Here is a 20,117-nt window from a genome sequence, read left to right on the forward strand (position 1 = left end):
GTACAACTTTTCTTTAAAATTGATTTAGACCAAAAAATGGACCTAATATCCCATTTTGTTATATACCTAGTATAGATGCCACGAAATTTGTTGGTTTTCACATGGATATGCATGTGGAACCCCAATCCTCAAGGAACTCCAGTCATCTGGTACAAAACCAATGAATATGATATTACCATGTCAACTACCTGCTAAGAGAGCTACAAATTATGTAGGAGGTAGGGAAATGCTGTGGGGCTTTGGGTGATTTAACTTTTATCAGCAAGATCTTTCTCTGATCTTTCCCAGATGAAGAACCATATCAGTAGAAAACAAGAGAAGTTTTTACAAAATAAAGAATGTTGTTGCATTTAGTAACTGTAATTTTTATATCAAGAAAGAACAAAGCTGAGCAGCTTTTGGGAGTTGGGACCAATTCCTGGATTGCAGCAAGTTGCTCCCATCCCAATTCTTGGAAATTTCTGTTGCATCATATTTCAGAAAAGAATATATCCCCACTTCTAAAATGTTTTATATTGGCTTTGGTCTCATAGAATACTTTTCAGTTTGAAATTTCAATCCACTGCTCCTTTTGTTTCTGTGTTTGAGAATACAAACAGAGAAAATCACTTCTTTGAATCCGAAAGCAAGAAAACCATTCTTTGCTCTTTGGTTTCCAATATTTCGCTGTGTATTCATTTTAAATTAATTTAAAAAGCAATTGAAAACCAATGTTCCTTTTAGAAAGCCCTAGTTCCAAGCTGACGCAAGCCCATGAACAAATAAGCCCAAAGCTCCACTTTCTTTCACTCACACAAATCACAGAGGAAAGAAATCAAGTTAGCAAAAGCCACCAACACCACAATAAATGCCACCCGCTGTTTCCAAACTGAGTATTAAATGCAGCAGCTGGAACATCATCTACCCACCCTCTCTTCCCTAACCTTTCCTTTCTCTTACCCTTTCCCTTCCCCCCAACAAATGGATCCTCCTCTTCCCCCCAAATGTCCACCCCTGCCCCTTCTTCCCCTAACTATCTCACCAACTTAGGCCTCGGCTACTCCATCGCCATCGCCCTCGGCTTCCTCGTTCTCCTCTCCACCATCCTCCTCGCCTCCTACATCTGCTGCCGCTCTTCCTCTTCCCTACGCGCCTTCTCTCCCAACCCCACCACCGCCGTCGCCGCCTCCAACTCCGATGGAATCATCCTCCCCAGGATTATTTTCGTTGCCGAAGATGAAGATAATGAAAGCGTCGTTGTTGGACTTGACCAAGCCGTTATAAATTCTTACCCCAAGTTCCAGTTTAGTAAAGAGGCGGCTGCTGCGAATTCTACTAATGTAAACACGACATGCTCGATTTGTTTGTGTGAGTATAGGGATTTGGAGATGTTAAGGATGATGCCCGAGTGTAGGCATTATTTCCATGTTTCTTGTATTGATGCTTGGTTGAAACTTAATGGGTCTTGTCCCATTTGTCGGAACTCGCCACTTCCAACTCCTCTTTCTACGCCCTTGTCGGAAGTCGTACCTTTGTCTCAGTACGCTGCGGATCGAAGGAGGAGGAGGTGACTTTTGGGGGGCCTTCTTCTTTTCCTTTATTAAATACTTTAGTTTTGGTGGATGATTTCTTTCCTTTTCTTATTTGGGGTATGTTCTGGGGTGTTTTAGAGGGGTGGGGGGATTTGTATAGTATTTTTTTTCCTTTTTCTTTTGGCATTTTTTGGGGTTAGGTAGGGAACAGGGAAATTGGGTAGTGGAGTTTTTGGCTCACTGGATTGTTGTTTTGGTTGTTTAGGGAAAAAAAGAGAGCATTAGGTGCTTTGTGCTGAGCAAGAATTGGGTGATAAGAAGTTGATTCACATCAATTGAGAGTTCTTTTTAATCATGGAATTTGTTTCATAAATTATATTCTCCAAACTTACGTGTGAAATGCATAATTTGCACCCTTTTTTGTTTTGTCTTGTTTATTTCATCGTGACATTGACTGTGATCTGCTCAGTCTCCCCTGTCCAATTGTTGACAAGAATGAATCTCAGTTCATTTTCCCAATTCTGTTATATTGAAGCACTGGTACAGATTCAGATGGACCTCTTCCTCGCAGTTTCTACACCTTTCTTTTCTTGCTTTTTCTTTTTCATGTACATCGCTATTCATCAAGCTCTCAGTTTCTGCTTGGGTTTCTGCATATAGACGGTAGAGAAGCTTCTGTTGCTTTGCAGAACTCTCTCCTGTCTTTTCTTTGGTAGTGTTGATTATATTCCTTCTTTCATTCTTTTTAAATGTTACCATCTTAGTTGTCACTTGTTAGCTAAGTCTCCTCCTGGAGTAACAGCCTAAAATGATTATTGAACATAAAGCTGTCTGCCTGGAAAAGCAGAGACCCAACAAAGGAAACTAAAGATAGCCTCTGTTATTCTCCAAAACTTCCAGTTTCAGATTGTTAGTACTGGGTTCCCACGCTGAGAAAGAACGGAAAAACCTAAACTAACCTAAGAATACGACTTTAATATTTTTGGGTTTTGAACTGCGGCAAATTCATGGGGTGATACTGTACAAATTGGAAAGATATTTTATGCTTGTGTTAACGCGAGTATTGGGTGTTGACTCCTGAATTTGAAGGCTCTCGAATCTCAAATGGCCTCAAATTATCCTAGTCATTGAGGTTAGCCTTGCTTGTTCTTTGACATTTTTGGTCACTCTTTCCTCGTGATGAGAAAGATTATTATATTAATTTGATTAAAACTATTTTGCTGAATCCTAGGGCAAAATATTGCAAAGTTTTCAAGCAAGTGGGAGACTTTAATAAGTTGAATTTTGGATCTAGGAGGATTTTAACACCTTCATACAATCCTTTCTCTGTCCGGACTTGGTACTACGGAGCCATAGCAAGTGTTTCCTCATTCGCCAGATTCATCTTTACAGAAAGATGCGTAAATTGCACGAGATTGGAAGTTACTATCTGAACTTGGAGATTGATGTTCAATAACGTGGGATCGGCATGTGAGTGTTAGGACAGAATGATCTAAACTCTCGGGGGCCGTTGACTAGCTATTGCTGCGTTGTTCATTGCCTCCCTAGAAGCTCAAACCCCAACGAAAATTTAAAATAGAAGCCATGTGCCCCAAGCTCAAAACCTTCGATCTCGCCTTCTTCAACTCTTATCCCAAGTAAAATACTTGGCCTTGGTCAAATGCACCTTCATTTTCAGGTTTCAGGAATTCTCTAATGTCGTTTACTTTGCTTTTCATCTTTTTCAATTGGCATAATTGCTTCTACAGTAAGCATTTTCTGATTTCTTGCTGTGACGACTCCGTTGGTCCCTTTTATTTGTTAGATTTCATTGCAACTGGAGATGATACTTCTCAGTCTCAACAAAATAAAGATGCCAAAGGTAAATGGCCTCGGGAAGTTGGGAATATGGAAAAGTGTTCACAGGACTATCTTTATACTGGGTACTTGTGCTCTTCTCGTTTCTGTTGCTACCTTGTCTAGATCTTACTCTATTAGATCTCTCCTTGTTACTGATTCCTTCTGCAATCATGTAATCCCTGAGAATCCAAGTAGAGGTGAAAGTGAAGTGAGTGTAAATGTTGGGGTTGTTGTTCAAAAAATCCGACGAGAACTGAATGAGTTGAGAGACTTGTCAAAAGAGTCGTCATCATCAGAAATTTTGCTCAGACACAGTGCTTTTCTTGCTGATATTCTTGGTCTACTTGAGTCGGTTCAGGCATCTTTGACATCAACTAGACAGCAGAACATTGAAAACAAGGGCGTCCATCCCCTGGTTAAACCGAGTCAACAATCTGATGAGCCTGCGGACTACTTTCTGATTGAAGAGATTCGGAAGTATGTCAGGATCAAGCCAAACAGATTAGGAAAACAGAACTTCATGGGAGCTAATGGCACATTCACAAGTATTGGTCACGCTTGCTTTGCCATGAAGAGAGAGGTTGAAGAGTACATGGATTATGATGTTGGTGAAATCTGCAATGACGATTGGAAACTAGCTCAGAAACTAATGGTTCATGGTTGCGATCCATTACCAAGAAGGAGGTGCTTTGCAAGAGCCCCACAGCTATACATCCAGCCATACCGCATAACCGAGTCCATGTGGAAGCTTCCTGATGATCGCAATGTTCGATGGAGTGGATACAGATGCAAGAACTTCACTTGTCTGGCAAACAATACTACTCGGAAGGGATTCTTCAAATGTGCAGATTGCTTTAATCTTTCAGACCATGAGATGCCCAGATGGATTAAACCAGTGGAAGTAGACCCTGAAACAAACTTGACAGCAGATTTTTTGATACCTGAAGTGCTGGATATCAAGCCTGGGGAGATTAGAATTGGTTTGGATTTCAGTGTAGGAACCGGCACTTTTGCAGCTAGGATGAGGGAGTTCAATGTCACGATAGTTACAGCAACAATCAACCTCGGGGCTCCTTTTAATGAGATGATAGCTCTTCGAGGTCTAGTCCCTCTTTATTTGACTATAAATCAGCGCCTCCCGTTCTTCGACAACACCCTGGATTTGATACATACGACGAGATTTCTTGACGGTTGGATTGATTTGGTACTCCTTGACTTTGTGTTGTTTGACTGGGATAGAGTTTTGAGACCAGGAGGTTTGCTCTGGATTGACAGTTTTTTCTGTTTGAAAGAAGACCTGGAAGACTACTTGGAAGCCTTCAAGGTGCTAAGGTATAGAAAACACAAATGGGTTGTTGTTCCAAAGCGAGATAAAGATGATCGAGAGGTGTTCTTTTCTGCTGCACTTGAGAAGCCGCCAAGGCCATTCCGATGAGCGTATACATTGAAGTAATATACTGTTCTGTTCATTATACATATCTATATAGCCATGTGGTTCATCATAGTTTTCATTTTAGGATCCAGGCAGAAGTTTCTATCCAGAAGTGAAAATTTTTTGTTTCTTGTCATGAGGTTTATAGCCGCCAATCTAGAAGTACTAAGTAATTTCTGAATTCTGGTAGAGTAGAAGACATTCTGGTCTCTGCTATATTAGTTTGTATTGAGCATTGCTGCACCTTTATACTAAAAGCCTGGAGAGGTGTAAATTTCCGTACAAATTGATAAACAATTAATCCATCGAGAAGAAGAAGGCATATGATTGAGCTATGAAGCATCTCAGTTTTCGTTAGGGTCTTGCCGATTGTGACTGTGGGTATTGAGAGTGATTTTTGGACATCCAATGGCCCAAAGCTTTTAAAAATGGAGTCGGCCCACCGAAACAGATGATGGAGAACCATCCATGGAACTACTAAACTAATTGTTTTCGACAGGAGACCATTCATTATTTCGGACGTGAATCAACCATATTTCCATCCTGAGCCCCCAGCTTGTCAGAAGAATCGCCCTTTTCCCATCCCAAAGCCTCCAAGGATTACAACAATGTCAATATGTGATCCAAATTCCGATTTGACTAATGAATGACCTACTCTCAAATGCCAGTCCATTCTGGATGCCGTATATTGCCAATTTCGTTTTTGATTCTCTAATGTGTTTTCAAAATACGAAGATGTAATCTAATACTTTCAATTGATTTGCACATAACTCTGTTTTTTTTTTTAAGTAGAGGATACTTGAATATATGTACTTATATTCATTTTTACTTGAGCTTAATCTAAGATTAAAAGAAAATATATTAATATTTAAATATTTAATTCATTAATTGATATATATTTCTTATTTTAATAATAAAATAAAAAATGTTATTAAAAAAAATAATACTATAAGGTTCAACTACCTCATAAATGTGGGTTTTGTAGTTTCTAAATTGAGTTTAAATCTCATAAAATATTGATAAATGAAAAAGAATTCTATTGATTTAAAAAAATAGAAAAGGAAATTATAAAAGTGGAAAAGCATAACCCTTCAGTTTAAACTAAAGTGTAGCCTACTGATGGTAACCCGAGGCGACCACTGAAAAGAGATAGCCGTCCATACCACCTATCATCCCATTAAATCATTGCCACGTGTCCTATTTCGGTGAGCTTTTCAAAACACCGCACCGTCCCTTCACTGCCTCCACGTTCCCTTTATTAGAATCCAATTTCTGGACCCCCCACCACGTAACCCCGTCAGATCTAACGCCGTCATCTTTTTAGATTTCAAATTCTCTCCGAACCACCAGGTTCGGCTCCAAACATTAGGCTCGGCCTCGAACTCATCTCATCTGCGCCTATATATCCCCATCATAAAACCCTACGCACAGTCACACTCACTCCGATGCTTTTTGGGACACCGTAACAATCGGAGACAGATAATCCTTTTGTTTAGGGTATTGGTTCGTGTTTATTTTTTTGAAATGGCGGAGGAGTCGGTGATGGAGAAGATCAGCGGGAAGATTCACAGCCATGATTCATCATCGTCTTCGGATTCGGATTCGGATAATGAGAAACCGGCTTCCCCTTCCTCCGTTAAGGCTAAGATTTATCGGTTGTTTGGAAGAGAGAGACCCGTTCACCATGTTCTTGGTGGTGGAAAACGTACGAACTTCGAACTCTCATTTCACTTTTTCTTTTTCTTTTCTTTTATGAGATCAGGCGTTTATGTTTTTAATTTATTTTGTTTGTAGATTTGATGGAAATGTGAGTAGAAGATATAATGCAGTTACTCTTACAATGATGAAAAAGATAACTTTGATGGAAGATTAATGGATTGATCTGTATCTTATGCTTTATGATCTGTTTGGTAGCAAGAAAGTTCATGGCTTGAGTCCCCTTTTCTGGATTTATTGATTCTTCTTTTCATTCGTGAAAATATGAAAGTGAATCTTCAAATTTTCATTTCTCTTTAAAAACTCGTTGCTACTTTGCTTAAGAATCAAGCTATTAAAAGCACCTTGAAACTTTAATATTTGGGGTCTTTTTCTGTTTCCTTTCACTTTTTGCATTCTGGGGAATAGAAAAAAGCATAACATTTTCGAATTTGGCGATATAAAAGTCAAATGATCTACTAATCTAAGCACATTAGTGTATAGGGAACAGTGAAAAGCAAAAAAAAAAAGTCCTGTCTTTTCTGGTTGTAGATCACTGATTCTGGTTAGTGTTAGATGCTGATGGTTGTCTCATTCCATTTTATTTTGTTGGTGATGATTTGGTGCAGCTGCTGATGTGTTCTTGTGGAGGAACAAGAAGATTTCAGCTGGCGTGCTTGGTGGAGCAACCGCAATCTGGGTCCTTTTTGAATTGATTGAATACCACCTACTTACTCTAGTCTGTCACATATCCATTCTCTCTCTTGCACTTATGTTCCTGTGGTCCAATGCCCATACCTTTATCCACAAGTAAGTTTTGGAGTCTCTGCAGGAGGTTTAGTTTAATTGGTTATTAATTGAAAGATGTTGTATGATTTCTTAAAGACTATACCCTGACCCTTTGTCTTTATAGATCTCCACCTCGCATCCCAGAAGTTATTTGCCAGAGGAGCCATTCCTCCAAGTTGCTGCTGCCCTGACTTTTGAACTTAACCAGGCATTGAAGCTGCTGCGAGATATTGCATCTGGAAGAAATTTGAAGAAGTTTCTTACGGTGGGTGTTTATCTTATGTCTATGGTGATTTTATGAATGATTCATCTTGAGTTTCACTTTGATTGGGAGAATCACTTATATTTCCACCAATTGAAAGAACGCCATCCATGTTTTGGATTTCAGGTTATAGCTGCTTTCTGGGTCCTGTCAATTGTGGGGAGTTGGTGCAACTTCTTGACCTTGTTCTACATATGTAATGACACTCTTCACTTGTTTTTAGTGCTAATTTATTTTTTATATAATGCCGTGCTGAATTTTTATTAATCTTTTATATGGAAATCAGCTTTTGTGTTGCTGTATACGGTGCCTGTTTTGTATGAGAAGTATGAGGACAAGGTTGACCCATTTGCAGAGAAGGCAATGATTGAGATCAAAAAGCAATATGCAGTTTTTGATGCCAAGGTTCTAAGTAAAATTCCCAAAGGTCCCCTGAAGACCAAGAAGGTTTAGAAGGCTCAGATGTTTAGTCTGCAGCAACATTTGGGTAGTTCTGGTGTTTCCAGAGTGTGGTTTTGTTCTCTGTTAACATTAGCTAGAGGTATTTCTTCCTCAAATCAACTGTTCACAAATGTTTTGGTTTGCAATTCAAAATATCATCAGTAAAGGCAATCATTGTTAGCAATAGGCGAAGCTTGCAGATACCATAAGGTGATGATTTTATTATATAACTTTGTTTCATTTGGATAGCAATCAGCCTTTTATATATATGGTTGCCGCCTGATTTTGTGCTGTTATAGCATGTGTTATTTCCTGATTATTATGGTTTTGGGGATGTTTTATGTTTCCTGATACATTCATCTGTTTGAGCAAAAAGATAAATTTCGCAGTCTTTGGGAAATGGTCGTCATAATGATTTCCAGTTGCTTAAACCTGTGTAATATTGGGATTGGATTTGCCATGGCAGTTCTATTTGGAGCCCTGCTTTCTTTTGTACTTGGAAAAAAATAGATCGATGCACTTTAAATGCAATGCCTGGAGATTTTCTTTCCCAGAATGATGGGTAGCTTTCTTGCTTGGTAAATATAGAAGAGTCATCTTCCTCTTCTTGGGCTTGTAACCAAAATATAATTACATGCTCCAATGCAAGTTTTGTGCAAATAAGGGTTTATTTCTTGCACCTAAGTGATGAACAATAGATCCTGTGCAGTATCTTTTGCCAAAGTGAGCAGAGGTTAAAGAAATCAGAAGAGTACGCAAAATGAAAATAGAAATGACAAAAGCGAGATTTCATTTATTGCCATCAACCAGTTTATCGGTCACCCAAAATAGAAATATGTTGGGCATATAAGCAAGAAACAATGAACAATGGAAGGATTTCTTCTCATTTCAAGTATGAAAGAATTGATCGGAGTGAATTTCATCATGGCTACAACATCAACAAAGATACTATACCTTTGAATAATTACATCATCAAAGAAACTCTTTTCAGTATTTTGGGAGTAGTCTTGATAGACGAGAACTACTCTCTGATGACGTGAGAGGAACAGTTGAGAATTCAGAATCGGAATGTTCAAATTGCCGAAAATTTCCTTGTGAGGGTACGGGGCCTGAGTTCTGGCTTGGAGAGAAACTAGACCTAGAGAATCCAGAACCAGCGGTTGTAGTCCTTCGGTCAGGCACAGATGGACTAGTTCCAGCAGCATCTGGACTTCTTCCATGAGGGTTTTCCTTGGATCTACTAGCATCTTCTGCAGACTCCCTCTTTTCTCTCTCTTCAGTTTCCTTGAGCAGAAAATCAACCCACAGATCTGCAATAGACTGAGGAGAAAAAACATGCTTGAGACTCAGATTTTTACTTGTCCTGATTCTAAGCAGAGGTTAGATAGAAAAATGGAAAACCCTATTCTAAAGATGGAAAATTGAGGTGGAGCTACATTGATGGTCAGAGCTGAGCTACATTTACGGTTTGGAACATTGGCATTTTCAGTGAATTGAGTTCAAGTAAGGTTTTACCCTCTCTAATTCTTCACTTTGGCCTCTCCCAAGTTCTAGATTCTGGTACCATCACTGTATTAAAGAGACAAGAGACTGTCTTCTAACGGACAACAAGATGTATAACAGTTTACGTGAACAGAAAGCTTTGTATTTATTATTCCATCCTTTCCCAATTCCTTTGCTTGGGGAAACATGCAATTTACAACCACATATTGCCAATACTTGCAAGCTAAATTCCAGGCTTAGTTGCAAAATTCTCTAAAGAAAAGCAAAATTAAGATTGCTAGAGGTTGTAATCTGTTAAGCAGTATGAACATTAGGTGACTGTGAAACATAAGAGTACCTCCAAAAAGTGGAAAACATAAATGTTAAGAAGGGAGAGAAAAGGTGGGAGCATTGCGGTTTACAAGGGACGACAGATTGCCGGCACTAACAGACATGCCCACTCCAGACACCAAAATAAAATTAATTAATTTGGGGTAACCTTGATACCATGTGACTTGCATGTCATAGATAGTGACAAATGCAATGGGTTTCAGATCCTACTAGTTGATTCATTAGGTCCTAATGCTATACATTGAAATGTGCTCTGAAGCATTACATGTAAAGAAAAACCAAATTTCATCTACTTCTTCAGAAAAGATCAGGGCAGCTAAATAAGAAATATGATTTGTGCAGAGAATTGAACCAGATGTTTTCTGAACAAGGTGAAAAAGGTTACCTGGTTATCGGAAGCCATATTTGCATGTACATCAGTGGAACTTCCGCCCAATATGCCACCAACCAAACGACCAGGTAGACGCAACACCCCGAACAACACCTTTACCGGCACCTTGTTGAGCAACGCCTATCCTCTGCTTATCTTCATCTGAGAACCCCAGCATCCGAACCATAAGATCAAACCTAGAATTCATATGAATATTTGTAAGGTGCAGGAGACGGCATCTATTTTAACCCAGAAGCAATTCTTATTCCAGCATCAGGAGTGCACTTGAGGTCAGTGCAGCAAATATTGTACGCTATCCTACTGTGTTTGATCATCAAGTACTAGTACACAAATGGATATGAGTAGAGAAGATTCATTTTCTACTTTTTGTTACTCAACATACCTCTTTGCTGTGGTTTCTCTGGAAGTAGGTCACAAGTAGTTTGATCACAATACGCCTGCCAGAAAATTAAGTAGGATTATTAACATTCTAATTGTTCAAAGAACATAAACACTAAATGAAGAACAGCAGTTTCAAACTCTCAATAATCAATGACACAAAAATCACATTAGAAAAATAAAAGAAAAGAATGTAATTAATCAAACATATCCAAGTGGCAGAAGAAGTTGGCATCAGTAAACAGCAGTGATCCTGGTTAAGCTGGTTTTGAAGACCAACTGTTGCAGCAATGATAAATCTCAGTTCTGAAAATTCACCCCACCCTTCATGGCCCAAAGTACTGCATGAGGTTGACCTTCATTGAAGGCTTATTTTTCTTTGAAAGTAGACTATTTTATTGATAAAGAAATTTCTTTAAGATAGCATAGCATGCTATTTAATTTAATGCAGATGATGCTCCCACTACCAAAAGGGGTTTCATATGTCCATCAAGAGAAAAGAAAGCTTCCATCCCAAACATCAAAGAAGAAAAGAAAACAGATAGCAAATATTCATATGCATACATCCAGTTCTAATATGTAGACAATCCCTCATAGTAAGACTGTTATTCAATACTTAAACAGGCTAACCTGTCAACAAGATAATCAGAGTCCATAGACATTCTGTTAAGCCTTGTCATGCTCTGCTCAAGAGCACGCCTTAGTTTTCCATTGTCTTCCTCAAGCTTGTTGACTCTGGCTTTCCCTTTTGCCAGCATTCTTTCAGTTTCTGAAAGCTTCACCAGAATTTCTTCCTTTTCCCTCTTTAATAACTCTGCACGTTCGTCTGCATCCTGGAGAATGCAAAGATGATCAGAAAGGAAAAGCAGGGAAAAGCTCTTTGACCTTGAGACACATGCTTTTCCACATTAGAACTCAGGAAAGAAAGTAAATATCTAATATAAAATAAAACTCATAAGTAAGCCCATTTTTGAGTGAATCCATAAATGTCAAAAAGAAGCAATTAACACGGATGAAAGAATAACCTACCTAATCTTCAAAAAAAAAAAAAAGAATAGCCTACCTAAGATAAACAAATCTTGGAATAATTCCATATTATTTTCACCATATTAAATTTCTTCTCAGCCATATTTTCCAAAATCCACAAATGGTTGGTTTGATTTTGCAAATTTGGACCTTTAAACTCAAAAGTTCTACTTAGCATTGTTCAAAGTTAAAATACATATTCCACTGATTTTGAACTGCACGCTTGCTTTCATGTCTGAAAAAACTATTACAATATTTTTGATAAGTTTCCAGCTCCACATGCCAACTCAAAATACCTACATAAAACTCAGTAGTTCACTTTATAGATAGATTTCAATCCACTCATCACTTTATAGTTCACAAATCTCGGCCCATGGTTAAGCTGAAAAATGTGTGATTTCCTAAAAACAAAATTGAATAAGTAATAATACTGAAATAAGCCCTCAAACTTTACCAAAAATAGAAATAAGCCTAGATCTTTTATTACATAGAATTAACGTTACGAACTTCTATTTTACTGAAATAAGAACTTTGACATCATGGAATATTCCATATTCCATTAAAATCTTCTTGGATGAGCTGGATGATAAATCTTGAGGGAATGCTATTTAAATAACTATGGCAATTGGACTTTACTCACTCATTTTCAGATTTGATGGGTATATTTATAATGAAATAAAAGTTCATAGTCTTAGTTCGATGCAATAAAAGATTGAGTGCTTATTTCCATTTTTCTGTAAAGTTTGAAAGCTTATTTAGGTGTTATACCAATTCCATAAAGAACTAGGAAGGGGATTTTAACTTTGAGGGGTCCATGCCTTCAGATGCCAACCACTTCATGATCATTCCTTCCTGGACCCTGCTCAGGGCTGGCAAAGGTTAATAGCTTCTATGGAGCATAATGATGACAGCATTGGCAAAGTAGCACATTGCAAACAATTGGACGTGGAATCACAGCCCACTCTGGAAAAGATTGCACAAGTGATTCCTTGTCATAAAGTTTCAAGTTATATAAAGATGTAACCCCTTCCTGAACCTTATTTACATTTTCTCATATAAACCACATCCCTAAACTTTGTATGCAACTACGGTTGCATGGTAATATGGAGAAACTCAGACACAGAAAAAAGTTACATAAGTAAAATCTCTCCATTCAAAAACACTTAAAAATAATCCTATTAAAAATAAGACATGCATTTAGTTGTAGAGACCCACAAATTTTCCATCCACTGAATAAAAAAGCACAATGAGAAAGCATATATGATCAAGTAAAGGAGGGAGGACCATACTTTCAGAAGACCAGAAAGTTTAGCTGATTCCTCTCTTGCCAGGGCCAAATCTCGCTCCAAATGTTCCTATGATAAAATAATATAAGCATTAAAAGACTAAAGTTCTATTTGGGCCAACTCTTTTGAGAAAGTTGCTACATACACGATACTAAAAATTTACTTACCTTAGCTTCAATTTCAGCATAGTACTGACCAAGTGCAGTTTGAAGATTTAGAAGTTCAACATTTTTTAGATCTACTGTTCTTATACAGTTTGCAAGTTTCTGATTCAGATCATCAGTGATTTCCTTTGACTTCTGAATTTCATTGTTGTTCATCATCTTAACTTCCTCCTGATTGGCCATCGCCAGCTTCAGGGCTTTCTCTAAATGTGCAATTTGAGCTCTTTGATATTCGTTGCTCTCATGAAGTTCTTCAATAATTTTGGTATCTTCATCCATTTTTTCCGATTCTTCAGATTCCTAGAAAATATTGCAGCAAGGAAAACCATCTTCAATTTTGACTGCAGAAATTATAAGAAATTATATTTACTTATAACATACAGGATTGAGAATCCTCATAGAATCTAGCACAGGAAACGGAAAGTTGAATATGGTCCTAAAGAAAGCTTAAAGTCAGGCAACTACGCTACTATCATTTTTTCTCATAGTGGCATGTAGCAAACATACTCAGCCACATAAATCTGTTGCAGAATATAACATCAACATGGTAGCTATAAAATGAAGACTAGAATCTTTAACATAGAAAAATCAGGTGTCAGAATTCTTGTTTTCTAGTTTTCCCCCCATTGCTGAATTTGGTACAGTAACAAGGTAGAGCATGCAAAGATCAAAGACTCTACTAAGTGATTGTAATATCAATTGCTCAAGAAGAACAACATATGCTCTATACTAAACAATTTGACAGCTGCCATTACAATTGAAACTTGAAGATGAATAAGGTCAAATTTTCACCAAAAATTCCATAAAATTTCAGGGACCTGCAACCTTTTCTAACAAATGCTGCTTAAGACGAGTCAATTCTTGCAAAGCCTTATCCCTTTCACGGCATGTTTCCTTCAGATCATCTTCCAATTTCTGCAATGATAATTCCATTTCTTTCTTTCCGGGAAAACTTCCTGAGGAATCTATATCCTGGAGCAAAGAAGATACTTATGAAAAAATTGATAAAATCGAACACACACCACTTTAAAGTTACTTAGAAAGAAAATGACTCTTTCCACAACATACACACACAAAATAACAACAATAACCAATTTCTACATGAATCAATTTTGCCAATGTGACACAGGCAGGCACATGCACACCAAAACCAACTAAAAACAAAAGAAACCAGCATGGTATACAGCCCACTCAAGCAACTTGAACATTACCAGAGTCTCTGTAGCATCGGGATGAATCTTGCCAGTTAAAGATTTCCTGCTAATTTCCAGAGCAGCCTCCAGTTCATTCTTCTCTTTCTATGAAAGGATATAAATGGAAGTGAATTCAGGATATTAAATATAAAAGAGCAACATATTTTTTCATCCCTCGATGATACCGTTTTTTAAATGGCAACAAATTTAACAGGCACGCACGTATCTACCTTTAGATGAGTGTTTTCCTTCTCCAAGGTGGCAATCACCCTTTTCAAATTCTCCAGTGTATCATCTGCACTATCATTCTCCTGTCTATTCAACTCCATTTGCAAACGTCTTATTTCTATTATTTTTGCATTCAATTCATTGCGTATTTTGCTCAACTCTGTGACGCTCTGTCAATGCTAAATAGAGTAAGAATATTTGACAATAAAACTCACAAATGCAAGAAAAATAAAGAGAAGAGCTTATACATGATTATTTAGGTATGGAACAGATGAAGAACCCAAAATGGCATTTTAACTTACATGGATCAAAATGATTTTCTACCTTCCCAAATACTATTCAAATGAAGAACACAATCACATAAAGTAACAACCACTAATGAACTAATAAATTAGTAGACATGTCTTGAGCAAAAAAAAAATAGTAGACATGTAACAACCACCCCGTAAAACATCCATAAAAGCATACTAATTCAAGGAACACCCTAATACCAGGACTGAAGCTAAAAATACAGAAACAGAAGTACAGCAACATGATTATACTATTGGAAACATGCTAATGCCAGGAAGCAATACAAAGCACATAAAACTCATCATCAGTCTCATTGATAATTAAATGTACACGCCTATGAGAACTACCTGAATGGGTGAAAATAAAATGATCTAATTCAACATTACTAAAAATAACCATTAGGTTTTTATCCAAAGGAGAAAAAAATTAAGGTTAAAAGTTACTTTATACAGCCAAATCGATGATAACATCTATCAACTCAAACCAATTCAGAAGCTTACTTTACCCTTGTCTGATTTCAGTAACTTAAGCTCCTCCTGGAAAGACTCATTTAACTTGCGCTCCTCTGAAAATTTTTATATAAAAAGAAAAAGAAAAGATGAGATGAGCTTTCCTTTGTTTGACAATGGGATGGGTAACATTCCAAGTATCATAATTGGGTCTTCAAGGTGTACAAACATACCATGTAATCTGATCTGTACATTAGCTAATTTATCACGTTCTTTCTCAAGTTCCATATTGAATTGCTTTATTTGTGATTTGTGACTAGCTTGAACTGCCTCCAGGGACCTATTTTTCTCTTCCAGCAGATCTGCAAGCTCCTAGAAGGCATTCATAAATCTTTCTGTCAAGTTCACTCATTAAGTAAACAAACATATAGAAGTACGGTGGAATAAGTTTTCATAATGGAATATATTGGACAAAATCAATACAAAAGGGTGTATCATCCCCTAAAAAGAGGGGAATAAATAAAAATGCAGAAGGGTGGGGACGCATGCACCAGGTATACACGAATTATATCCAAACAGCCTAATCATGCCACCTATTACAATAAAAACAGTTCAACTACCTTTTCTTTCTCATCGTGTTTAGAGGTAAGACCATTGGACATTTGGTTTCCAGCATAACGATTTTTTACTAGACTTGTTGATTTATGCTGTCGGTTAGGTGACTGATCACTACTTCCCTGCATAAATTTCCAAAGTACATCAGCCAATAACCAATTTTAACATAGAGACGTGCACATTAAGGTAGCCTGTTACTTCTGACTTGGTGGCAGCAGAATCATAATTCAAGACAAACTCTATGCAACAACATATGAAGTGAAAGGCAATGCATGTTCCAGTACAACAATAACAAGAAAGTCCAACAATTAGTATCATGTATGTCACTAAATTGAGCAACCAGACTATCCAAGTACTCTAGCCAACTCGTTTCATAAAAGTATAAATGTCAAGACCAGAAAGTTATAAGAAGTAAACAACCAATTTCTCATTCTAAGACAAAGACCTCATCTCTATAATTATTCAAGTTTTTATGGATGTCTACATCTTGGGAAGTTGCCAAAGGTATGAAACCATAATAACATGAAATCATTTATCTAAATGCATCTGCTTCGTGCAAAATAATTACAGCACAAACAACATCAGAAACAGCACACAATTTGTTAGCTTAAAAGTGAATTATTACACGAAACTACAGATGACTTAGTATTGAAGAACCTATTGCATTAATTCCACAACTTCTCAATAAACCATTAAATCTCAGATGACAACTCTAACAGAGACTCTAGAAACTACCTTGAGTGCATTAATTCCATTACTTGATACTTTGGAACTTTCACTCCTAGCTGCACTCAGAGCTGCATTTGTCACATTCAAATTTTGTTTCAACGAGCCATTCTCTTGGTTCAGTCTGGAAATTTGCTCCTGGAAAATGGGATGTTAGATGAGTAGTGAGAAAGAACATTAAGCCAGTAGACAATGTAAAATCTAAAGCTAAGTAATAATGAGAAGAAACACAAACGATAACACATCAATACTTCTATCAGACCTAAAATCATTCAGATGCAAAAATTTAATAATAAAACGCCTCTGAGATTAGCAAACCTGGCAGCATATCACATGACTTCAAGAAGCAATCATGATTCATAAAAATTGGGATACTGGGCATGATATTGGATGTAACACATAATCTGACACTTCATAATCCTCTCCAGCTAACATCCCAGAACTTTGGAGTTTGGATGTCCCCATAAAAAATATAATTTAGCTGAAGGTCTGATTTAAGTGATAAGCACAAGTATTTGCAAGAAAAACAACCAATCTAACATCAATAAGTATAAACTATTTATGCCCATCCTGTGGCTTTCAACTTAAAGTTATCAAACAAGCAAAGGATCAACATGTGACGTTTCTGAAACCCAATTCTTAAAAAGCCATGTAAGTTAAAATCAGTATGAACTATGTAGTAGAATTAGTAATTAAAACTTTTGAAAAAATGAAACAGGTAAAACAAGAACACAATTAAAAATGCAACAACTTCTCAGGATGTATCACAAAGGAAAACTGCCACATTCACTATTTATTAATTTTATATGGCTCCCATTAATCCAAACATCCCTCCTTGGCGTTATGTAGTACTAACTGATAAATTAATATTTTAATGCAATTTTAAAAATTATTAACCATTTAAGCATGAAGTGCAGTACCATAAGTCAAGTATTTGTTAAATTTAAATGTAAAATTGTTGATAAATCAAAATGCTTCCTTACAATCAGTAATGCATCATGATACCCAAATATGATAATTGAATAACGATTTCAACTATTTGCATTATTATTGTCTATAAGATTTGAATTTTAGACCAATCCCAGACATTCACTAAAAGAACTACAATCACATCATGCCTTATTGCCATCTTAGATATCAATAGTCATAATTATAACTACTTAAGTTGGCTCAAGGCATTTATACCAATCCATAGCAAAAACAAAATAAATCAAACAATACATAAAAAATGAAACAACCATCAGGTACCTCTTTTTCTTTTAACAAAGCAGCATAATTGACTGATAAAGCCTTAATTTCTGCCTCGGATTCCTGAAGCTTCTTAATTTCTGCTCTGTATCTTTCAATCTACAAAAAAATAATGATAAGACAGTTTAGTTATCATGCATGAAGGCTGGAATACCCCAACTGCACCAGAAATGCCATACCAACTAGTAAAGTAGCATCCCTGTTGTTAAACAGGCAAAAATCGTGCCTACAATTGACTCAGTCAAAAGTCAGTCAGAGTTCACTGTGGACACCAAAGGAGGCACTTGGCAGGACCAAAAATTGGTTAAGTTTCAATCCCAAACCGCTTACTCTTCAAATATTATATAGACCATAGTACAAAGCTCAATTATATTCATCACTCAAATATGAAAATTACAAAACTAAAAAAGATTAAACCTGGTTACTTGGGTTCCTGAGGCTCTCAATCAACATCAAGACCAATCCCCATGACACATGTTACTCTAAAGCTTATTAGACTTACAATCATCAAATAAAAGTTCCATGCATTCACTCTAAAGATCCTTGAAGAAATACCTCAGCACTATTTTGCGTTATCAAACTTCAAACTTCACCAAGATACATATAAGCAATAAATAGTATAAGGAAATAAAGCAATCAATTTTTTAGAAATTGAATTTAACTAGTCAAAGTTCTGGATCTACCACCTGGTCTTCTACACAGAGAAATAATAGCCAATGCAAAATAAACAATTCAAAATATAAGTTAGTTTCAGCTCAAGCTATATTTCACAAAGCCTAATTCCAGATTGCTCAGAAAAGAAAAGTACCTACTCAAACTATCAAATGTGATAAATCCCTAATCAAAGATCGATAGTAAAATCCTCAATTAATAGCCACAATTCACTGATCCCCTAGGTCAAAGATATCAAACTCACTCCCCAAACTGTCGACTAATAAATATGAGCCTACACAATGCTCCGTGAAATCAAAAGCAACAAATTAATTAAAAATTCGAGCACGAAAATTAAATGCATAGTACCTCGGAATTAAATGGCGAATCAATTCCATTTGCTACCGGAGAGAGGGAAACGGGCTTTGACTGGGCAAATCTATGAGAATTCCGTCTATCGAAGAATGGCGAATGGTCTCCATTCCCCGAACCATAGATCTCGAGTTCTTCATCGTCATCGTCGTGTACATCAAGCGCGATCTTATTCAAGTTCTCTTTCAAATTCGCAATCGAACTCCACATCTTCCAAAGCTCCCGCAATCAAATTTGTGCAGATGAAAAATAAGGGGGTTTTTGCAAATACCTGAGATTTTCTTTGATGAAATTTGGGCAAACAAATAAATTGTATGCGATAGCGTGACAAAGAAGATTAAATATTGAGCATTTAAATATTTGCAGGTAGATCTGGCAAAAAAGGAAAAAAGAGTAATTTTAGTTTGTATACTCTCTTTGCAAAATAGTAGTATTTCAGATCAAATTTGGCGGATTATGAAACGGGTACTTTTGTTTGGCCCGTTTCGACTTCCGACTCTTTTTTATGCAAGAGGTGGTGAAATTACAGTAACCGTCCTTTACTAGGATCTAGTATTAAAAAAGTTCTTAAATTATTTTTTAGAAATTTAGCATTTTTTATTTTTATTATATTGCATTAAATTTTTTTTTTAAAATTAAATAAATTAATTAACATTTAATTGCTTAATTCTTAATAAAAACATCATTTTTTTAATCAAGTGACATTTGATATATTATATTATATATTACTTGATGTGTTAATATAACATGATAAACATTATTATGTAACATTTAATTTTTTATCTTAGTATCACATCAACATTACATATTTGTATAATGATAAGTGTTATTTTGATTATTAGAAATAATTAATTGTTAATTGTAAGAGTTTATTTAATTATAAATAAAAATATAATTAAATATAATTAAAAATTAAAAATTCATTTAAATAATTTAATAATTTTTTTGAAATGTTATTATTATGTCAAGTTAAAAAAAAAATTCCGCCGTCACCGTCTTTCTTCTAATTATATAAAATGCGAAATTTGCCTTTAAAAGAAAATGTTGACTTTTAAATGTATTTGGGAATTGGTTAATGACGCCGTAAATGTAAAGAAAATTACATTCTCATTTCTCAAACAAAAAGCGGGCCTGTAATCAAAAGGAAAAATTATCACTATATAAATGATTACGTAATTTGATAGATGACCTTTTTGACATACATTATTGGGCCAGGGGCCCGAAGCTACAGTTCACCGGCCCAGGCTTCTATGTAGGCATGACGAATATCCAGCTCGCTATATATACTGAGTTTACG

At 36.4% G+C, this 20,117-nt stretch overlaps 4 protein-coding genes across 5 annotated transcripts; 3 read left to right on the plus strand and 1 right to left on the minus strand.

Moving 5' to 3' along the window:
* The first annotated feature begins 929 nt into the window (after positions 1–929).
* Positions 930–1,937, plus strand: LOC149527360 (RING/U-box superfamily protein). Its single transcript, XM_089783249.1, has one exon. It carries the CDS (start codon positions 984–986, stop codon positions 1,548–1,550), a length of 567 nt encoding a protein of 188 aa, XP_089639375.1. The 5' UTR covers positions 930–983; the 3' UTR covers positions 1,551–1,937.
* A 143-nt stretch (positions 1,938–2,080) lies between these two features.
* On the plus strand, positions 2,081–5,525 carry LOC110413937 (putative methyltransferase At1g29790). 2 transcript variants are annotated; one of them, XM_089783247.1, is made up of 3 exons: positions 2,081–2,643; positions 2,743–3,189; positions 3,316–5,525. In XM_089783247.1, exons 2-3 carry the CDS (start codon positions 3,172–3,174, stop codon positions 4,783–4,785), a joined length of 1,488 nt encoding a protein of 495 aa, XP_089639373.1. In that variant the 5' UTR covers positions 2,081–2,643; positions 2,743–3,171; the 3' UTR covers positions 4,786–5,525. The 2 variants fall into 2 exon arrangements, with proteins under 2 accessions (XP_089639373.1, XP_089639374.1); XM_089783248.1 differs by lacking the exon at positions 2,081–2,643 and having other exon boundaries at positions 2,693–3,189.
* A 680-nt stretch (positions 5,526–6,205) lies between these two features.
* LOC110413935 (Reticulon family protein) lies at positions 6,206–8,265 on the plus strand. Its single transcript, XM_021424964.2, is given in 6 exon segments — positions 6,206–6,487; positions 7,107–7,287; positions 7,391–7,413; positions 7,416–7,531; positions 7,655–7,724; positions 7,815–8,265. Coding segments are annotated over 6 exon segments (738 nt in total). The 5' UTR covers positions 6,206–6,306; the 3' UTR covers positions 7,982–8,265.
* A 477-nt stretch (positions 8,266–8,742) lies between these two features.
* On the minus strand, positions 8,743–19,296 carry GC4 (golgin Putative 4). Its single transcript, XM_021424965.1, is given in 16 exon segments — positions 8,743–9,289; positions 10,188–10,266; positions 10,268–10,369; positions 10,574–10,630; positions 11,202–11,404; positions 12,887–12,952; positions 13,051–13,347; positions 13,873–14,019; positions 14,259–14,345; positions 14,471–14,638; positions 15,260–15,324; positions 15,442–15,580; positions 15,829–15,945; positions 16,559–16,687; positions 17,798–17,896; positions 18,818–19,296. Coding segments are annotated over 16 exon segments (2,301 nt in total). The 5' UTR covers positions 19,031–19,296; the 3' UTR covers positions 8,743–8,956.
* Positions 19,297–20,117: the final 821 nt, after the last annotated feature.

The sequence above is a fragment of the Theobroma umbraticum genome, unplaced genomic scaffold, assembly GCF_002168275.2.
Source record: "Theobroma umbraticum cultivar Fairchild unplaced genomic scaffold, ASM216827v3 scaffold_4.1, whole genome shotgun sequence".
In the NCBI taxonomy this organism is placed as follows: Eukaryota; Viridiplantae; Streptophyta; class Magnoliopsida; order Malvales; family Malvaceae; genus Theobroma; species Theobroma umbraticum.

What these genes read in the sequence shown, in the direction of transcription:
- LOC149527360 (XM_089783249.1), top strand. Translation starts at nt 984, where the DNA reads ATGTCCACCCCTGCCCCTTCTTCCCCTAACTATCTCACCAACTTAGGC.